The 22530-nt window shown below is 40.7% G+C and overlaps 1 protein-coding gene across 1 annotated transcript; it reads right to left on the bottom strand.

Annotated features, from left to right (window-relative positions):
- Positions 1-17802: 17802 nt before the first annotated feature.
- On the bottom strand, positions 17803-21615 carry LOC145452018 (uncharacterized). Its single transcript, XM_080330238.1, has one exon. It carries the CDS (start codon positions 19973-19975, stop codon positions 18719-18721), a length of 1257 nt encoding a protein of 418 aa, XP_080186364.1. The 5' UTR covers positions 19976-21615; the 3' UTR covers positions 17803-18718.
- Positions 21616-22530: the final 915 nt, after the last annotated feature.

The raw sequence follows: 22530 nt of genomic DNA, 5'->3' as shown, positions 1-22530 counted from the left end.
ATAGAATTGTTGCGGTGCGTTCTGTATGTCATGCATGTCCTTCACATCATAGCATACTACTGTAATATTTAAAATGAATTCCTTTTTATGGGTGGAGCTCGGGTCGCGAGATGCCACAAAAACTCAGATTTTGGTGGTAGTCTGAAAAACTGCTTTAACGTTATTAAACTGTCATGAATTCTCAAGTTAAATTGAGCTGTGCTGGATAGAATTGTTGCGGTGCGTTCTGTATGTCATGCATGTCCTTCACATCATAGCATACTACTGTAATATTTGAAATGAATTCATTTTTATGGGTGGAGCTCGGGTCGCGAGATGCCACAAAAACTCAGATTTTGGTGGTAGTCTGAAATACTGCTTTAACGTTATTAAACTGTCATGAATTCTCAAGTTAAATTGAGCTAAAGAGCAGAACACACAGTATCGTATTGAGCTAAAGAGCAGAACACACAGTATCGTGAGTTTATTTGCTCTTACCACATACTCTCGAGACGGAAAATGGGAAATCGAAAAAAAGTTGGAGCAACGTATCATAAGATAGCGAGCTCTATAAGCTGCCTACTCTCCTTGATCATTTGGACCTTATATTCCAAGACATAAGGCAAAAGCCTCAACACAAACAGGTGAGTTATTCACACTTCGGACATACTGGAGCCTCCTAGACCTTTTTGTCAGCTCTCAAAATCTCAAAATTTTGTCCAGCAACGATTTTTCACTCTTGAAAAATACGCTGTATATGTTGGATAGGAGTGCAGAAAAGACTTAAAGGCCTGTTCATCCAAGCACTAGTATAGAAGGCTTTTAGTGAAATAGTTGAAATCAAAACGAGCGAAAATAGTACAGCCTATTTAATGAGACACTTAATAGCTTAAAATAAGATAGTAGCCAATTTGTTGAAAATCTGAGCAAACAAATGTTGTATTTTCATCTTCTTTTCGTATAACAATATTCGGTTAGTTTGTGCGAATGAAATTTATTTTACAAAAAACGTGCGAATGAAGCTCAAAAAGGCTGAAAAGCAATGTGCTAGAAGATAGGAAAAGGACTGAATCGTATGAAATGTGGTGACTACAGGAATTGAGCCTACAACCTAGATCAAGATAGTTAGCTGATTCCTCTGTGATGACGTCCTGAAATCTTGTTCAACGTTCACTGTATTATGCGAGAATTAATATTCTCAAAAAACAGGTTAGTTCGCATAATCATGATGATGTGGCAATGGGCGTTATATAGACGCGGCGCTTGATGATGTGGCACGTGACTGATGACGCAGCTGATGATGTAGCAATGGGCGTGGCTGATGATGTGGCAATGGGCGTCGTATAGGCGTGGCAATTAGGGCGACGTGGCGTTCTCTGATTGGACGGCGCCAAACGAATCCCATCCTATACTATTCATGTGTTTTGACACCGGTATGCATATCTGTAACAATCCTGAGATCGTATTTTCGAGTAACATCTTTCCCAGAAATATCACATTGATGAGCTTTTGTGTGACAATGAAGACTCGCAATGTGTGACGCCATTTTGATCCTCCAAAAAATTATTCCAGGATCTTACAGTAGATCACAGCAATAAACAAATTCAACGTTATTCCGAGTTCCAAATATTGAAGGATGAATACTGGTGCTGTATTCGTCTCACAATACCCAATAAACTAAAAACATAATGGCCTGTATGAAACTAAACTAGTTATTGATCTAAAAATGAGCATTTAGCATCAACAAATTTTGATATCCAATATTTTCGGCAAAACGATTGGGTGAAACAAACAATAGGAAAAAGAACTACCAAGTACAACGTCCCAACTATGGTCACTGTTACAGCTGTTGTGTCAATATTTGTTCTTTGCAATCCTCACATTATAACCATACTATTAAGAAACATTATCATAATTACTCGGCCAGGTCTACTGATCAAACGTTTATTGCGACGCACTTCAGCAACAATTACCCTGAAACTTTGGAGGATAAAGGTGATAGAGAGATTTGGAAATACAGATTGCTAATTGCGGATCTCGAAGAGTGAGTAGTTTCAGGTTTAGTTTTAGGTTTGACAATTTAGTACAGTGTCTCCCAAACATTTTTAGGTACCGCCCCCCTGGACAACGAATAAAGTGCCAGCGCCCCCCGACACCCCCCTCACACCACGCCTAAATGATAAAATGAAAGTTGTTCTGCATTTATTACAGCTTATAATGAGACGGATGAAGCTGTTGTATTATCAGGGTTGTAATGACTCGAGTCATGACTCGACTCGAGTCCGACTCGAGTCACGTTTTTCAGATGACTCGACTTGACTCGAGTCATTTTCTCAAAATACGGAAATGTCTCGACTCGACTCGAGTCAATTTGTGTATTGACTCGACTTGGACTCGAGTCATTGCGCATGACTCGAACCAAGTCATATGACTCGAGACTCAGAAGGCCAAGACCGACGTTTCATTGTAAATTCGAGGAATAGTAAAGTAATCACACTATTGGGATTTCGTCTATTGGTACTGGTACTTGAAAATGCGTCCAGAAACTGCTAAAAATGACGAAAATTAGAATATTATAAATGAAAACCATTCGATATCACCAAACAAAGTTATAAAAAGTGGATTTATAAGCCTTTAACTGAAAACTGGGCAGTAGGTCTGGGCACAATGATTCGAGTACTCGAATCTGAATCGAGTATTAATTTTAATGATTCGAGTCGAGTAGTATAAGGCCATTTTTTCGAGTACTGAAATTATACGCTTCTCGCAACTGAAAGTTAATTTATCAACGAGGATTATAGTTTCGATACTAATTTGCACTGTTGAAGCCTTGAAACCGTGATTGGCCTTATCGTAGCACACGAAACATATAGTACAAAGCTACGAACGTTACTGGAAATAGCACATTTCCGAAGTCATGGTCATCCCACAACATTGTCACCAAGTGCAATGAAATCGGTAAGGTCGGAAGAATACCAAAGTATCTTTAATAGGCATTATATTCTTTGTAGTCGCATAAAAGGTTCATATTTGAATTTTGATACATTACATTCTGTTATGACGTCATAATGAGTGATACTCGATTACTCGACTCGACTCGGAGCATATTACGTGATTCAGAATCGAATCACTCAGGTACTCGATTTTGCCCAGCCCTACTGGGCAGTCAACACAATGACTTGGACTCGACTCGAGTCATAATACCATGACTCGGACTCGACCCTCTGCTCGGTGACTTCGACTTGGACTTGACTCGGTAGTGAATTGAAAATGACTCGACTTGACTCGAGTCAAAACTATAAAACTGAGATTGACTTGTGACTCGGAGCCTTGTGACTTGGTTGCAACCATGTGTATTATTATCATCATCCTCGACATATTGGGTTTGAGTCGTGATAAGAACAATCTCATTCTAAAATCTCCAGGGTTCACGTCCCGTACTGTCGAGTCGATTTCTGCTGTGAGCCTTATCACCTTATCACGGCACTTAAAACACGTTCTATCAAATATGAGCGGGGAAGGGCAATGATGAAAAACTCGAACCGACTCCAGTGAGAGTATTGCTATTTGATTCAATTGTGTATCCAAAACGATTGATTGGAGATACTGAACTTTGGGTTGAACTCAAACTTGTTCTACACTGCAATGTAATCAGATCCCCAGTCATTTCATGATCGTAAACTTCACAGAATGGATTGAATATCCGGAGAGGAATTTTTTATTGGAATATATCCTGGAATCACCATCTCCTCGTGCAATTTTCTGAGTTGATTGCTTTATGTTTCTCCATCAAATTACGGTGAAATATCACGGGCTTATCATTGAATCCGGACAGTGCCATTTTAACCTTTATCAGGTTCATCATTACTAAGAACGGATATATTCTACTCATAAATTTTGGAAAATATGCCCGTCAAGTGGAAGCGATATCATTTCTCGCAACCAGAAACGCTGTGTCGAAGGCCACGGTCGCGGCACTGTGGTAAATCCACGATCGTTTGACACAAAGTAAAATCAGGCAAGGCAGTTTCTGTAATGCCATCACACCTTGCAGTGAGCAATACCTGCTCAAATTCTCACAACACTCAGGGAACCACGCTTTTCAGGGATACTGCCGTCTGCTAAATTAGTCCATTGATGGGCAGGTTCAACATTGTAAAGTAACAATGGACTTTTCCGGTACAGCTGAATCGATTCCGCATTTTTACTGCGAATTTAGCTGCTTTATTTATCAATAGTTTCAACACTACGCAGCAGTTGTCTTCTAAACCTATACCGCCTCATTTTCTCTCAGCGCCTCCCTACCGCCCCACTGTTAGAGCCAGCGCCCCCCCCCCCCAATCGCCCATTTCGTGACCAGCGCCCCCTTCACGCTCGCGAACACCCCCAGGGGGCGCTGGCGCCCACTTTAGGATCCACTGATTTAGTACTAGCTTTAGTTCTAGCTGAGCATTTTGAAAAGTGAGTACAGCTTAGGGTTGCCATTAGGGCTGGGGAAAATCGAGTACATGCATGTACAACATTTTTGTGCAGAATTCGAACCCTGCAAAACCGTGCGATACGGCTGATCTCATCTGTACCTTTACGTACCAATTTATCGCCTTACTACCGTAAGCATCGAATTTTGCGAGTTGATGAACTGTATCGCTTCGAAGTATCAAAAGTTGTTCACAAATATTTTTGCAATAGTCTGCCTCCTGTGTTTGATGACTTTTTCATACCTGCTAAACATGTCCTGTCCATTCTCATTACACGAGATCTTCGTCTAAAGGAAACGTCTACTTACCCCAACCCAATAGCAACCTCAGTAAGAGATCTATCGACTACTCGGGACCTATCATCTGGAATGCATTACCATCACATATCCGTGAATTGCCTTATAATAGATTCAAAAAAGCCCTACTTGATCACCTCTTGTTGTTACACTAACACTGTTGCCCTACCTCGCCCAGACATTGCTTCATTGATCATTTGCTACCATTGTTTAATTTTTTTTCTATTTTCCTTTCTTAACTAAACATTTTTTTACAGCCAGACTGTTCTGAGTCAAGTGTACCTGTTGGATGCTGGTGTGATCAGACTAGATGACCTTCACGGTCTTATCGATCATTCCTATCTAATACCGAATACTGTGCACGCATATTTTCTGTACCACCATCACTGCCGTTTGTTATGTATTTTGGTTCGATGAAAATAAAGACTCTCTCTCTCTCTCTACCTGAGTGATTCGATTCTGAATCACGTAATATGCTATGAGTCGAGTCGAGTAATCGAGTATCACTCATTATAACGTCATAATAGAATATGATATGTCAAAGTTCAAATACGTACCTTTTATGTCACCACAAAGAACAAAATGCCTGTTATCCATCACATTAAGGCAACTTTGGTATCTTTTCGACCATACCGATTTCATTGCACTTGGTGACAATGTTGTTGGATGATCATGACTTCGAAAATGCGCTATTTCCAGTAACGTTTGTAGCTTTGTACTATGTGTTTATTATGTTGCAATACGGCCAATCAATGTTTCAAGGCTTCAACATGGAAAATTAGTATCGAAACTGTAATTTTCGTTGATAAATTAACTTTCAGTGGCGAGGAGCGTATAATTTCAGTATTCGAAAAAATCGTCTTTTACTACTCGACTCGAATTATTAAAATTAAGACTCGATTCAGATTCGAGTAATCGAATCATTGTGCCCAGCCCTAGTTGCCATACGTCCGGAATTTCACCGTAAAAACTGCGTCCGGGAGGAAATTCTAAAATATGCCAAAATGTCCGGAATTTTGAAGGCTTGAAGTAGGCTCAAAATATTTTCGTAAATCAACATAAATAATATTAGTTTTAAGCCGATTTATGCTATTTGAAATTTTTCTTTGCGCTGCGATTTAATACAACGTTTATTGATATCAATATAGAGACCACGGACCGCCATCGTAAAAAATGCAATCTAAAATAAATACAAATAACCACCACTTACTGAAATAAGTGTAATTGTAAGCGCAATTATAAGATAACGGTATATATTCCTAGAGTTGGTTAAGGCCGTTTGGATGCTTTAGTTTAGTTTGGTCAAAGACAGTTGTTTTAAACCTGGGGGTCGTTTGCGTTTATTCTTGGGATCGCGATGATGTTGGACCTCATCTGCTTCCAAAATGGGCCGTGAGTACGTCTCGTCAAGCTGACTTCTGTATTAATCAGCCTATCATTTTTTGAGCTAGACCACGAAACATTTTCAAATTGGAACTGATCTCGCGGCCATAAAAGGTTGGAAACCACCGGATGTGCAATCTACGGGTGTATTTTTATAGTAATATATGAAAAAACCAATATTATTAACAGAATTCATTCACAAATTTTAACAAGCAGATGCATTTAGTTTAGTCCTAACCCTAACCATTTAGTCCGCACGAAGTTGCATCGATTACACTCAGGTGTGCCCAAGATTAGTGCTTTTTGGGGGCGGAAGGGGGATGAAATATGTTGTTTCGGACATGGTTACAACCCGGGCTGTGGAGTCGGAGTCGAGTTACGTCGATGTTCTTTTGTTGGAGTCGGATTCACAGAAAATGTGTTGCACTCCTTCGAGTCGGAGTTGGAACCACATACTGGCTGGAGTTGGAGTTTGTTAAGATGGTCTGACTCCGACTCCAGGTACTTTAAAATCGAACCAAATGCTACCGAAAAGTGCGGTCGCAGTTATAGAAGTCATCAAGTTTTTACGCTTTCGGGCCATCTCAAAGTTAATTTCTTTCTGAAACTTCAGTTTTCATAATTTCTGTGAACCATACATATCTAAAAATGTAATGAAGGTATAATTTCCCAAGTAAATTTACAGGAATGTCGGAGTCGGAGAATTTGAAATTCCCGGAGTCGGTATATTAAAAAACTCTGAAGTAGGAGTTGGAGTCGGTTGCAAACCCCTAAAATCAACCAGTATTGAGTTTTGTCATTGTGGCGCAACAGGGCTGTCTGGCTCTTTCTTCTCAGCTTCACTCTCGTTTTGCCAGACAGAATTGTTGCGTCACAATGCCAAAACTCGACCACAATGCAAATCACTAGGCTGATTGTGGGGGGGGGGGGGTTTGCAGGACCATAAACAGAATAAAATTTATATTTTCGTAATCAGTACAGCAGCAACTTTCCCTTGATACCTGTGTTATTTTTTTGCGCTCGGCAAGTCGGTCAAAAATGGCCGTGAAGTTGCCTTTGGTCAAATGGAAAGTATGACGTAACCCAAATGCAGTGAGCCGTTCACTCTCGCCGTGTCCACACCATATATGACACTATGGTCAAACGCTCCGAGGAATCTCCACAAGAACGCTGTAATGAATTAAAAACACAGAGCTGTAGCTGACTTGATGGTCTGGAGATCCCTTCGCTACGGCCTGGTTCTAAATTGAATTATATTTTGCTTTGTATTTATTTATCTATGTATTTTTCAGGGAACCAAATAAATTCTCTCTCTCATTAGTCTAATCATGTAGGGAACAATACCCGAACAAATTTAGACTTCGTCTTTAAGAAGCCACGTTATTTTTCAAGTATTCTGGCCCTACAAATTTACCGTCTGGCAAGGCATTCGACCAAGGATATATAATATAACTGGGCCATTCCATACACGTTACACAGACAAACGATGTTCACATCACTACCTCTTCAAATCTCCTGGAATTTGGTACACGCAGAGATGAGCTTATTCCAAACACGATGAACTTAATTTTATGAAAATTGGTCTTTGGGGTCAAAAGTTACGTCACTTTGAAAATTCACAATTTTCTGCTCATTATGGGTCTGCACATCTCGGGTTTTATTAATGAAATATTCAAGAAGGTGTAGTTAGATGTTGGACGACAGTTGAGATACGGCACTTGGATTTATCTGCAGCTTGTCTGATCGTCTACATTTCCAAGTGAAATTTATTACCCGGTAGGTTAGGGTCAAAGGTTAAATTGAGGGGGGAATCTAAAATCAGTCAGGCGTTACACGACTTATAAAGCGGATTGCTCTGAAACATATCAAAATATTTTGAAAAAAACGATCTTAAATGAAAGTTTGCTTCAAGTAGAATTCGTTCATAGCTGTTTGATTTTGGTTTTGAAACTGCTAAGTGATGAAATTGCAGTTTTAAGAGCACGCTTCATTTGTACATGGAAATGCAGTACTAGTAGAGCGTGTTCGGACATCGAGTCTGGGGTGTGTGCGGGCAACAAGTCTGGGGTGTGTTCGGACTGTGTTGCCATTCTGACATCGTATCTGGGGTGAGTTAGGACTGTTTTACCCCTCGGACATCGTGTCTGGGGTATTTTCGGGACATCATGTCTTGGGTGCGTTTGGACAATTTTGCAACTCGGATATCGTGCCTACTGCCTAGGCTGTGTTCCTAATGTGTTGCCATTCGGACATCGTGTCCAGGACGTGTTCACTGTTCAGACATCATGTCTGGAGTGTTACGACTGTGCTGCCACCCGGACATCGTGTCTGGGGTGTGTTTGGAATGTTTTGCCATTTAGACATCGTGTCTGGGGTGAGTTCGGACTGTTTTGCCCCTCGGACATCGTGTCTGGGGTGTAGTCGGACATCATGTCTTGGGTGTGTTCGGACAGTTTTGCAGCTCGGACATCGTGCCTAGGGTGTGTAGGGAATGTGTTGCCATTTGGACATGGTGTCTAGGGCGTGTTCGTACATCATGCCTGGGGTATTAGGACTGTGTTGCCACTGGGACATCGCATCTGGAGGGAGTTGTTCGGACATCATGCCTGGGGTATGTTCGGACTGTGTTTTCACTCGGACATCGTGTCTGGAAAATGTTTGTGCTGCGCCAGACATGCCTCAGACCTGATATCTGCACACTATTTTTATCCGGCATGGCACGGTCCGGACCGGATATATGCGCGCTTAATGGACACAGACATGCGTCAGACGTGATACCTGCGTCCTTAACGACGCATGACCTATATGTTTACGGTTTTTGGTGATATCTGCGATAGCTGAGTATATCCACTGTAGCGATAGCTGAGAATATCCACAATTCCACACCCACAGTAGTGGTATCTGTGATAGCTATGAGCATATCCACAGTAGTGATAGTGTGGACATACTCAGCTATTACTACTGTGGATATACCCAGCTATCGCAGATATTAGCAAAAACCGCAGACATATAGGCAGGGTTGGCATCGACGTGGACCCAAAAATAAGGACAGTCGAAAAATTAGATTGACTTTTAAAAGCGTTTTCGTACATACTGTGTATTTATACGAGGCGTGGCATATAATTTTCCATACTTTCGCCAGAAACAATCTGTTCTAGCAACTCCTTGTTATCAGAAAGTGCTTCATTGATCTCACGACCGCTCAGGTCTAGGTTTACCTTTATTCAGGACCGAAACAGCACTTCGTCACCCCCCCTCCCCGAAAAAAGCAATACGATGGTCTTGGACCCCCACAGGGTGATAAACCAAACTTCTTCACCTCGCTGTGATTGGAGGCGTCAACCAATATGGGAAAAGGCTGTACACCAAGTTCAGACAAAATCATTTTTTAGTGTATGGAGCAAGACCTCCAGTAACAAAGCTTGTAGTCTTGGTCCTGGTCGAAGCAAACTCCTTGCGATGTTATAATCGGGGAATATTGCGATGTGCAATCGTTGGTGATGAATGATTGCTGTTTTTTGTCAGCATGGAATGCCCCAGGTATCCTCAGCAGCAGCTGACACACTTCTTCTGTTTTGGGGTATCAATATAAGTTGAAATAGTGGTCTTTTTCATATGGCCTCCAGGTCAATGTCACAATTGCAGATATTGCAACACAGATACCAGAGGAAAATGATCGAAGTTCTTTAGTTGTTGAAAATACGGCAAAATAAGGACTCAAGTCGAAAACAAGGAAATTTCTTAGAAATAAGGACAGTTGAGTTTTCTAAGACTTGGCTCTTCAAAATAAGGACAAATCTCAGAAATAAGGACGGTATGGCAACCCTGCATATAGGTCATGCGTAGTTTAGGAGGCAGTTATCACGTCTGACGCATGTCTGTCGTCCATTAAGCGCGCAAATATCCGGTCCGGACCGGACCATGTTTGGAGGTATTTAGTGCGCAGATATCAGCACCGAAGAATAATATGTCCGGATAAAAATAGTGCGCAGATATCAGGTCTGAGGCATGTCTGCCGCAGCACGAACATATCCCAGACACGATGTCAGTATGGCAACACAGTCCGAACACATCCCAGGCATGATGTCCGAACACCCCCAGACACGATGTCCGAGTCACAATACAATCCTAACACACCCCAGGCATGATGTCGACAGTCGACGAGCATGTCCACATTCAAGTCGAAATACAAGCAATTACTACTAAATAAATACAGTCCGTCCTCAAGATTACCGGACCACGACTGACCTATCGATCTCGCTTCCCATGACATGCCGCCCTGTTTCTTGTCGCATTCTTTTTCTATACTATCTTCTTTACTTTCATTCAGTGTGCATGCCTCCTCTTTACATCGCCTAGGCCAAGGTGGGTGTCAGATTCCATAGACTACTCCTTGTCGCTTCGACATCTTCCTGTCTTTTCATTGTATCGCATTTTTGTGGTGTATTGAACTGATAAAATTGCTAATAAACCAGTGATGATGATGATGTCCGAACATGCCCTAGACACGATGTCCGAATGGCAACACATTACGAACACAGACTAGGCACGATATCCGAGTTGCAAAACTCTCAAGACGCATCCAAGGCATGATGTCCCGAACACACCCCAGACACGATGTCCGACGGGCAAAACAGTCCGAACTCATCCCAGATACGATGTCCGAATGGCAACACAGTCCGAACACACCCCAGACATGTTGCCCGCACACACCCCAGACTCGATGTCCGAACACGCACTACTTGTACTGCATTTCCATGTACAAATGAAGTGTGAGCACTCTTAAAACCGCAATTTCATCACTTTACAGTTTCAAAACCAAAATCAAACAGCTATGAACGAATTCTCCTTGAAGCAAACTTTCATTTAAGATCGTTTTTTCCAAAATATTTTTTTTATATGTTTTTGAGTAATCCGCTGTCTAAATCGTGTAACGCCTGACTGCTTTTAGATTTCCCCCTCAATTTAACCTTTGACCCTCACCTACAGGGTATTAATTCACTTGGAAATATAGATGATCCGACAAACTTCAGATAAATCCAAGTGCCGTATCTACACTGTCGTCCAACATCTAGCTACATCTTCTTGAATATTTCATTGATAAAACCTGAGATGTGCAGACCGGAATTGAGCAGAAAATTGTGAATTTTCAAAGTGACGTAACTTTTGACCCCAATGTCCAATTTTCATAAAATAAAGTTCATCCTGATTGGAATAAGCTCATCTCTGCGTGTACCAAATTTCAGGAGATTTGAAGAGGTAGTGATGTGAACATCGTTTGTCTGTGTATGGAATGGCCCAACTGCATGTTGATCGGGAGGCTATACATACACCTTTGCGAACCATTCAATATTGAGTCCAGTCAATTTGGGGTTGGAGTAAGGTAGCGCATCATATCCTCTTCGAGTAAGTAATACAGTTTCGACTTCTGGGACTTCAAACCCGGCCTCGGGAGGAGATGAAAACTACGTTAGGCTTGCGGGCTGGCTGGCCTGGTCTATCTCAGTCTTTGTCATGCAAACTTCACCCGTACTAGAATCAGGCAATCGGCGGATCAGGTTTACAAACTGCCAGTCCTGGATTTAATTTCAGGATATTAAACAGTCTGCTCCTGATAGAAATGAACGACAATCAAGGCCTATTGGGTTGCTTCTTGTACCAAATGAGCAAGTGTAAACGAATATTAACTGCAATATTTTCAAGTACCGGTACAAATCATTTGAAGCACATCAAATTTACAAATATTTTTTCAAGAAAGAACACAACATTTTCCGAATTAAAAAAAATACACTAGAACACTAGGTCAATTCAAAATACAGTAAATCTAGTGCAGGGACGGGCAACTTCTCCAATCGGCTGGCCAGATATAGGAAAATTATGTAGGCTACTTGGTGGGCCGGATTGCTGAATCGATACATTATTTGCAAATTTATTCACATATACACAATACATGGAATAAATCGTATTTGATGATAGTATTTTAACGAAGCAATGTTATTTCAAAGCAATTTCTCGCCGATAATGTCGAAGAAAATGTGGATTTGAGAACAGCATTGTCATGTGGTTCTCAAACTTTTTTGAACACGCACCCCTTTTTGATAGTTAAAAATTCCGCCATAATCATTGCAGTCGACAAACACCATGATTACCACAAACAACATTGGGGTTGAGTACATAGTAAATGCTGACAATGTAAGTTTTCTCGCTTCGGTGAACTTACCCGTAAGCTCCACACTCGCACGGTGCGCACGCACGAATATATTAACATCCAGTTACTAAAATTTGACGTAGTAAGCAAGTAGTGGGAAATCTCGACAGACTGATCGGCCGCGGACCACATCATCATGTAGGACGGGATGCTGCCCGCGGGCCGGACAAAATGCCGTCGCGGGCCGGATCCGGCCCGCATGTTGCCAGGCCCTGATCTAGTGTAAAGCACTAGCAGTGGCATCACTGCCGTTAAGTGTATGCTGGTTATTGCTAGTAATTGTTATGTCACGCTGATTAAGGCCTTGATTTCCCGGGGAGCGAGTGAGACGGCCGAGCCGTAGCGAGAACGAGCCTTGCGTTTTCACTGATGCCGTGACAGTGATCGCTAGCACTGGCGCCACCACGCGGTTCGAGACAATGGTGCAGAGTAGTCGAGAAAAGCGCGCGAGAAAGTTGTATTGCTACGAAGCTGCGACCTGAAGGAAGATGGAGGAAGAGCAATTAATTGTGGAAATTAGGGCATATGAGTGTCTGTACAACATGGGCATCAGTGCGTATAGGGACACAGTTCGCAAGGATAATGCATGGAGAAACATAGCCGATTCATTAAAAACTACTGGTGAGTGCTTCTTTTATCGCACTACGTTACCGCCGTATGCATACAAAGTTTTGCTTCTTTCAGTGGAAGATTGCAAGAAAAGATGGCGGGCAGTACGGGACAAATATCGGAGAGAGTTGGACAAAGAAAAGAAGAACAACCGGTCTGGATCAGGAAGAAACTGCTGCGCTGGCTCGAGTTCCTGCGTCCGCATACGACGAATAGAAAGTGACTTTGCAAAACTGTCAATAATATCCATCGATATCATTTCATTTTTTTGTTGTCAGAACTACTTCGAATTTCAGCAGTAAGCGAAGTGCCGTAGTGCTGAATTCAGGGTACAGTCGGAGTAAGATTGCAGCATTCGTTTGTAATACAACTCTCGAAATAATTTTAGTGCAATATCCGACAATGAACATTCAGATGCGGGATGTTCAATTCTATCCGATGGCTTCCCAGGTTCGTAGTTTTCAAGCTCAATAAAAATCAATTTGACGCATCATATTTACTACCCTATACCTAACCCAGAATATACAACACTGGATTTATCGGCACTGTGTCCTGATCAGAATGACGAGTTTCTGCTAGAGGGTACAGCTGAACCACCACTCGCTGCTCCTGAGCCGTCAACCAAGAAGCGCAAGACAACTGATGACCAAGATTTGACACAAATTTTGGGAGCAATAAACAGTCTAAGTGAGTCTTCCAACTTATGCGTGCTCTATTCATCAGTGGGTAGGCTACTTCTATCTTTTCAGAGTACTCAAGTAGTGCTATTTGTCACATATTTTCATTACTTATATATCCAACCGGACTACTTCAACTTCTACTCGAATAGCAACATTAACTACTTTTACCACATCGGTAAGTGCTCATCAAATCAAATGTTTCATTTTCCAGATCGTCCGCAACAATGTGAGCAGAATACTGCTGCGATGGTCTTTTTACGGGGCTTGGCCAGCCCTCTATCCTCTTTGAGCCCTCAAAGGCAGATGAAATTTAAAGTTCAAGTATGGAAGCTCATGGCAGAGCTAATGGAGGGGGATATTGAAGCGAACGACTAGACACGTCTGTCTCAATTAACTCTAAATAAATCTTGTGAAACTAAGAAACCAGTGTATTCGTAAATGTCAGGAACATGCAAGGCAACAATAAATTATAGTAAAAAACAACTGTAAGACTGAACAGCAACATAACACAAAACACGTGCTGCTCTCCTATATCAGAAGTCCCATCAAGTTCTAAAGACATGATCTGACTGCCAAGGCACAGATCCTTCACTACCCACGAAGTAATCAGCATAGGCAGCGCGAACTCTTGCAGCTTCAGAACTGTATGGTCTCCCCACTATCCGGAGCCTAGTTAAGTCTGTAGCGAGGTTTGCTGATTCTTCATTGTCTGTAGGTTCAGGCAAACCAATTTTCTCATCGCATAAAAAATTATGAAGGACTGTGCTTGCTTTGACGATAGTGTCGACATGTTCAGGTGCTGCATCAATGCGTCCATACAGTACTTTAAATCGAGCAACCAATATGCCAAACGCCATTTCAACGACTCGACGCGCATGAGAAAGTTTGTAATTGAAAATCCTTTTCTTATCATCCAGATTAGAGCTGGAATAAGGATGGAGTAGATTCCGCTTTAAAGGGAACGCCTCGTCCCCAATAAACACTGGTGGAACAGATTCAGTCTGACCTGCTAGAACTTTATCTGAAGGCAAGTCCAACTCTTCAATAAAAAGCATTTTGCCAAATGTAGATGATTGTAAGATCCGAGAATCATGACACTTTCCGAACCCACCAACATCTACCACAACAAATTTACAGTTCGCATCGGCTACGCCAAGAAGTACGACACTGTAAGTTTTTTTGTAATTGAAATACATGGAGCCTGAATTTTTTGGTGCACGGATTTGGATGTGTTTTCCATCTACTGCTCCTAGGCAGCTGGGAAATTGACATTTTCTTTCAAATTCCTTGGCAATCTTTGCCCATGATTCTTTTGTTGGCGATGGCATCACAATTGGCTGCAGAGCATCCCAAATGGCTTTGCAGGTTTCAGGAACAATTTTTGACAAAACTGTCTTGCTCATTCTATACCTTGTTGCAAGATTTGTATAGGATCCTCCGTGAGCCAGAAAGCTGTAAAATATAATTCAAATTTGAGGACTTGACATTTCAAAGCACGGCAAAAAATCGCGTTCACACGGCCATGATATGCAACAAGTAATGGAAAGGGATGAGCAAAATCAAATCACAGCCAATACAAATCAGTCTCATACAGGTCGGTTCCCAGTAAGAACTGTCATTGGAAGTTAGCAATGAAAAGCGCAACAACAACAATGAGGTCATCCCGTTGATTCGATTCATACATGATGAAAAATCATTCAATTTAGGACAGTAGCCTACTAACGAACCTCAGTATCTCTTAAGCTAATCTGCAAGCTTACAAGAAACCACTCTGTCATAATAACAAAAATCTTGGCCTCTTGTCAAGTTACTCTGGTTCAAAATTAGTGATTCGTTTTACCCACCCTCACGACAATTTAAAGAGAATCTTCCATCCATTCCCAAAATAAAATTTCAATGATCACATCAATAATTAATATACTTACTGCAGGGTTACTCCCAGGCGCTCTTCGGCACTGATAGACTTCCTCATGTTTGTTGTAATCTTGGTTATAGATTCTTTGACATGATCAAGGAGTTTATAGAATGTTTCAGCTGGCATTCTAAAATATGTCCGGTACTTTTCCGGTCGGTGTAATCTCAAGTCCGGCACTAATATATGATATTCACCTGTAAATCAAAAGAGAATATGTATATCAAGGTATTAATTCAAAATATGTTGTTACTACCCAATAGAAAGATACGCTGGTCAACACGTTTTTTGTGTAAGATTTCACAGGAAATTGGCCACCAACGCTAATTTATATATTACCGGTATATTATACAAATTAATGCACATTTATAGGTTGTGGGCAATATTTTACATATTTTTCTAATATTATTTGTTTGTAGCAGATCATTTAGCAATATTGACCAGCATCATTGCAAAGCCCATAATAGAATTCCATATCGGAATGATTTCAGTTGACAATCATTGCCGATGCAACAACGAAAAAGTACCGGTAAGGTCAACAATTTAGATATACCTTTTTGCTCCCTGGTTCGGAGATCTTCACCAACCCAGAATCTCCTCTTCTGTCTTTTTTTATGTTTACAATAAACATACGCAGCTACTAGCACCAATACTTTGTCCTGGTATTCATTCCAGCAATGCTCGCAACTATATTCCCCTTCCATAGCGGTCTAGGGGTCTGCTTGTCTAGCAACGCTCGCAAATTTCTCGTTGCGATTGCGATACGTTCTCGAAACGCGCCACAACCGTGCGAAAACGTGAAAAAGTGAGCGAGAACGAGCGAGTCAACGGAAATCTCCAGCGAGGCGTGAAGCAAAGAAATAAACAACGACATTCGCTCGCCGTGAGAATGCACGCTCCCCGTGAAAACAAAGCCTAAAGAGTGGCATCACGAAACTGAATGACATCAAATGTCCTCAAACAGACTTCAACGTGCGTGATTGATTTCTGCTAATACCAGGGCTTTGGAGTTGGAGCAGGGAGCCGTGCATTTTCAGCGGAGCTGGAGCTCCACATAAAATTCAAGTGACGACGGAACCAGAGCTGGAGCCGGTTGTTTGAAATGTGGCTCCATCTCCGATTTTTTTCCATAAGATGCTTTGCTACTACTAGCTGCTATCTCTAGTATATTTATGCGATTGTATGTCATACTGGCTCAAGACTGGCAACGTGAAATTGATTAACGTCGATCCTGCGCAATTGGCCGCGAACAAACTCCAAGGGACATAATTGATTAGCGCTGATACTAAAACAGAAGAAGATGCGCGTTAAGGCCTAGTTATCGAAAGATGGAATCACTGAAATCGGTGTCATTGCAGAACAGATCCCACAACAGACTTGATGATTTTGATTCGTAAAATAGTTCGTCGTCACCGAGGTGGCGTGTTTAATGGGGCATTTCCACTTCATTCTGAACACTAGGGGCGCTAAAGGTAACTCGACCCAAAACTGTTTTGTTACTATATATGCTTTACTATGGGACTTGACTAAACATCGACCTGATTTGGTGTCTTGACGTATAGCGAGGATGGTGAAAGTTAGGGTTACCATACGTCCTCTTTTAAATGGATTTGTCCTTTTTTTTTACTTATTTGAAAGTGTCCTCGGAGGAAGCCCTTTTCTCCTCTTTTTTGAAAATTTAGGTCAGATTTAGAGCAAATTGCGAGTGATATGCCGTAAATAAGCACAGAAGTCACGCTCCGGCGGGTATTTCGGAGTGAAAAACGGTGTCTTAGCTGTGGGCGGAAAGATGACCTTTTTTTTAGTCATCCACCTAGCAATGCGGAAAGAATATCGGTATTTTGAGCTCTGAGCGGAAAAGATGACCGTTTTTTTTTTTAGTCAACCGATTACAAAGTAAGAAAAATTCACCGGTTTTTGAGAATTCTTCTCCGGTTTTGCAAGTCTCAAATTTATGAAAAAGTGTCCTCTTTTTAGATTTCCAAAATATGGTAGCCTAGTGAAAGTATATAACCGATATCTGACACCTTCAATGATAACGCCGTCTATTCAGTTCGTGTTTAAAAAATATCAACTCTAGCTTTAGCCGCCTTCCCAAAAATACAGAGCATCTACTTGAACAGCTTTGCAGCCATTGCTACTGTAGCGACTCTGATACGGCGCTGTCGACCTAACAGGGACGTCGTTGTTCTTCGGTTCAGAAACCCTCTCGTCGGCGACCCGCTACCACCAGCATGCCATCAAGTACACTCAGGAGTATTTACAAATCACGAATTTAATGCCAAGCCAAACTTAATGCAACCAAATACTCCAACCAGTACCTCACAGAGATATACAGGCACTACACTACATTACAAGTACAAATACACAGTTCACAAGCATTCTTAAGCTTCCTACTAAACGACCGCGCCCTCGATAACACGTGCAGCCAGAAACGCGAAGAAAGCGCACACTAGTCAATCAACTGTGACCAACAATGCAATCACTGATCCATTACATTAATCAATTCCCAGAATGTTACACTACGCTTGGACTTGAAATAAACTAGAAAGGCTGCATCTGTGAGAAGAGATGGCTAGTTACAAAGTACTTCTGCTATTTTAGAGTACTCTAGTAGCTAACTATCAAGTAATTACCAGATTCGGTTTTTTTTGGCAAATCTAGGCCTGGAATGCTTTCTTTCTTACTTAGTTGGAAATCGCCACTATTATTTGTACCAGTACCAAATTAGGTTACTATAAGAAATAGATCAATATTGCCAGTCTAGCAGTCGTAGATTACACTTGGAAGCATTCTCGACATAAATGTCACGACTGTGTGAGCAGCACATGGTGATGAAATTGCAGAAAACACTAATCTTGAAACAAAAAAATGATAGCCGTCACATTACAAAGTCCAGTATTAGATGAAGAAATCATACAGATAAACAGATCAAACATAACAAAATCAGCACAACCGAACAATACATGAAAACAATAGGCCGTTCAGAGGACTGCAGTGGCGTGACTGGTTGCACATAGCAACAATTGACTGGTTTGCGTTTGCGGTAGAAGTAATCAACCACAACTCTAATTCTCGCCACTGACATGCAAAAATATAGCAATCCGGAGATCAATCATTTGAGCAAATTCTTTCTCACGGTATCTCATTTACATTGGAGCATCAAATTATCTCTAATACATTTTTGACACCCACATAGTCGTGTCAACGCTTTCGCCAGAACCATTATATTTATGCCTTTTGATACCAGAATTCCTAGCCATGTGTTTCGTTAGGCTGCCGTTTGGTGTGAATTCTCTCTCACAAACATCACATTTATGCCTTTTGATACCAGCATGTATATCCAGATGCCTCAAGTCACATTTTGCACCTAATGTTTTCCCACAAACATCACATTTAAGATTCTTGGCACCAGAATGGATATTTAAATGAGCCCTTAGGTTACTCATGGCAACAAGTCTTTTTCCACAAATATCACATTCATGACTTTTTATACCAGAATGCCTAGCAATGTGTGTATTTAGGCTGCTCTTTTGTGTGAATTCTATTCCGCAAACATCACATTTATGCCTTTTGATACCAGCATGTATATCCAGATGCCTCTTCAAGTGACATTTTGCACTGAATGTTTTCCCACAAACATCACATTTATGATTCTTGTCACCAGCATGGATATTTAAATGAGCCCTTAGGTTACTCATGGAAACAAGTCTTTTTCCACAAATATCACATTCATGACTTTTGATACCAGAATGCCTAGCAATGTGTGTCTTTAGGTTGCCCTTTTGTGTGAATTCTATTCCACAAACATCACATTTGTGCCTTTTGATACCAGCATGTATATCCAAATGAATCTTGAGTTCACAGATTCGAAAAAATTCCTTTCCACAAACATCACAGCTGTGACTTTTGACACCAGTATGTATCTTTAAATGAGTCTTGAGGTTACCCTTGTGAGTAAATTCCTTTCCACAAACATAACAGCAGTGACTTTTGACACCGGTATGCATATCCACATGACTCTTGAGATCACTCTTTTGAGTATATTTCTTTCCACAAACATCACAGATGTGACTTTTGACATTGGTATGTATATCCGAATGTCTCGTCAAGTGAGATTTTGCACTAAATGTTTTCCCACAAAGATCACATTTATGATTCTTGACACCAGAATGCATTTTTATGTGAGTCTTGAGGTTAGACCGATGAGTAAATCCCTTTCCACAGACATCACAGCAGTGACTTTTGACGTTGGTATGTATATCCAAATGAATCTTGAGATCACCCATTCGAGTAAATTCCTTTCCACAAACATCACAGCTGTGACTTTTGACACCAGTATGTATCTTTAAATGAGTCTTGAGGTTACCCGTGCAAGTAAATTCCTTTCCACAAACATCACAGCAGTGGCATTTGACAGCGGTATGCATATTTATGTGAGTCTTGAGGACAACCTTTCGAGTAAATTGTACTCGTCTCACATTACTCAGTAAACTAAAAAAATAATGGTGTGTATGAAACTAAACTAGTTTTTGATCTATAAATGAGCATTGAGCATGATTTAATTTTAATATCTAATATTTTCGGCAAAATGATTGGGTGAAACAAACAATAGGAGAAAGAACTACCAAGTACAACGTCCCAACTGTTGTCACTGTTACAGATGCTGTGTCAATATTTGTCCTTTGTAATCCTCACATTATAGCCAGACTAGGAAGAAACATTGTCATAATAACTCGGCCAGGTCAACTGATCAAAGGTTCATTGCAACGCACTTCAGCCACAATAATTTTGGGGGATAAAGGTAATAGAGATATTTTGAAACACAGATTGTTAATTGCAGATCTTGAAGAGAGAGTAGTTTCAGTTCTAGTTCTAGTTTTGACAATTAAGTACTATCTCTGGTTCTAGCTGAGCATTTTGAAAAGTGAGTACAGCTAGCTCTAGTGCTTATAAGGAATTTTGCAAAGTGAGTACCGGTAGTTCTAGTAGCGCAATTCGAAAATACAGTAGTTTGTACACTGTACCGGTCTTTTTATTTCTGGTCATCAACAAATACTACTACGACTACCTTAAAGAATTATGACAATTACGTTCAAATGGCAATACAATTATCAACGTTTGATGCTAGGTCAAATAACTTTGTTTACAGGATCGCATGTTACGCTTTGTTATTTACAGAAGAGCTAAAAGTAGTCAGTGTTGCTAATCAAGTAGGAGTAGAACTAATCATTGAAATTTTTCCACTCGATTACAAGTAATATTAGCAATTCCAAATAAATGCCAAAAATACTTCATGTCAAAATGGAAAATGAAGATCTGAAAAGTTAGCAAGTACCGTAATTTTCCATGTGTAATACGCACATTTTAATCGATTTTTCTGTCCTAAAATCGGGAGTGCGTATTATACATGGGTACAAGAATTTTGAAGATTTCCCTCGAAATAATGCTTGTAATTAAACATTTCTTCTTGTTTGTTATCAATCGCGCATCGCAACCAGCTATCGTGTCCGGACTTGGGTCGAAATCTGATTAGCGCCCCTATTTTACACCCCTGGTTGGTGTATTCGACTCGTTTACACCCATTGGAAAGGTGTGACAGTATCGTTTGTCTGGTTTACACCCAACGCTATGGTGAAAATTTAGTTAATACATCTCTCTTCTCTGCTCCTTTAAACACGCTCCATACGAACACAATACTCTCGTGTCACACGCTTGCTCAATCACCTGCTCGTACAGGGGGTACGTATTATACATGAGTACAGACTTTTCCCCAGTTTTGACATGCCCTTTTAAGGGTGCGTATTATATATGGGTGCGTACTCTACATGGAAAATTGCGGGAACTATTTTCAAAAAGTAGATTCGGTCGATGGGTCGAACTTTTATCAATTATTCAGAGACCAATTTCTCAATAGCACTTTGCTACTGGTGCGGAATGGCCAATGACATTAAACAAATGGTGCTATTTTCCAAGAGATATTAGGACCCATGATGATGCAGGGATCTTCAGCCCAGTTATGATGACAATTTTACTTATAAGTAGGGCGATTTTTTTACCTACAAAACGGAAGATTTTAATTAAAAAATCAAAATTTAGACATTTTTTGACCTGAACCGTTTGGCACCGGCGTGTCTATTTTTCGACATGCCGGTACGAGAGAAGAGTACCGCTTGATTAGGACCAAATTTTGACCTAACGTATGCAAATTAGATGTTTTCCCACATTATGTTAGAATTGTACTACTTATCTTCATTTCTGGTTGGAACTGTCTGTCTGTCCTTAGAAAGTAGTTTGTCCCGAAAAACTTTTTCGACTTGAAAACTGAAAAAATTTTACGTGAAAATTTTTTATTTTAACGAAATCTGGCCCATGAAGAATTCGAGTAGTTACATCACGTATTATGGTAAATATAATCAAAATTTGTTGTAGTACAACGAAAGATACTTTCCTGCATTCTCGGGTAGAAAGTGTATGTCCTTACTAAGTAGCTTGCCAAGAATGGAGAAAGAACGTTTAACAGCAGAAGTTGTTGACTGACAACACTGAAGTTGTGCGTACACTAGGGTTGTTTAAAATTTGGAAAATCTTAAAAAGTCTTCGTGATTGTGTCTCATTCTATAGATTATATTTATTGATAAAAAACAACAATTAGACTCATAGAAGCTTACAGGAAAGCAGCTGCTCAAGAATGGGCGTGCCACCAACCATAGAACGGCGGCTCTTGATTGGCTAATCGGCTATGCTTCAATGATCACGGTAGCAGCAGCTTGCTAAGTAGATGTTCAAGAAGTCTGCTGGGCAATTCCCTGCACAGACAACCGATGTTCCCACCACTACCTCTTCAAATCTCTTGAAATTTGGTACACGCACAGATGAGCTAATTCCAAACAGGATGAACTTTATTTCATGAAAATTGGACTTTGGGGTCAAAAGTTACGTCACTTTGAAAATTGACAATTTTCTGCTCATTTCGGGTCTGCAA

This window comes from Botryllus schlosseri, chromosome 12, assembly GCF_051294905.1.
Source record: "Botryllus schlosseri isolate E-star chromosome 12, Bs_hap1, whole genome shotgun sequence".
NCBI lineage: Eukaryota > Metazoa > Chordata > Ascidiacea > Stolidobranchia > Styelidae > Botryllus > Botryllus schlosseri.
Note: the sequence above shows the minus strand (reverse complement) of the source record. Positions and strands in the feature narration are given on the sequence as shown.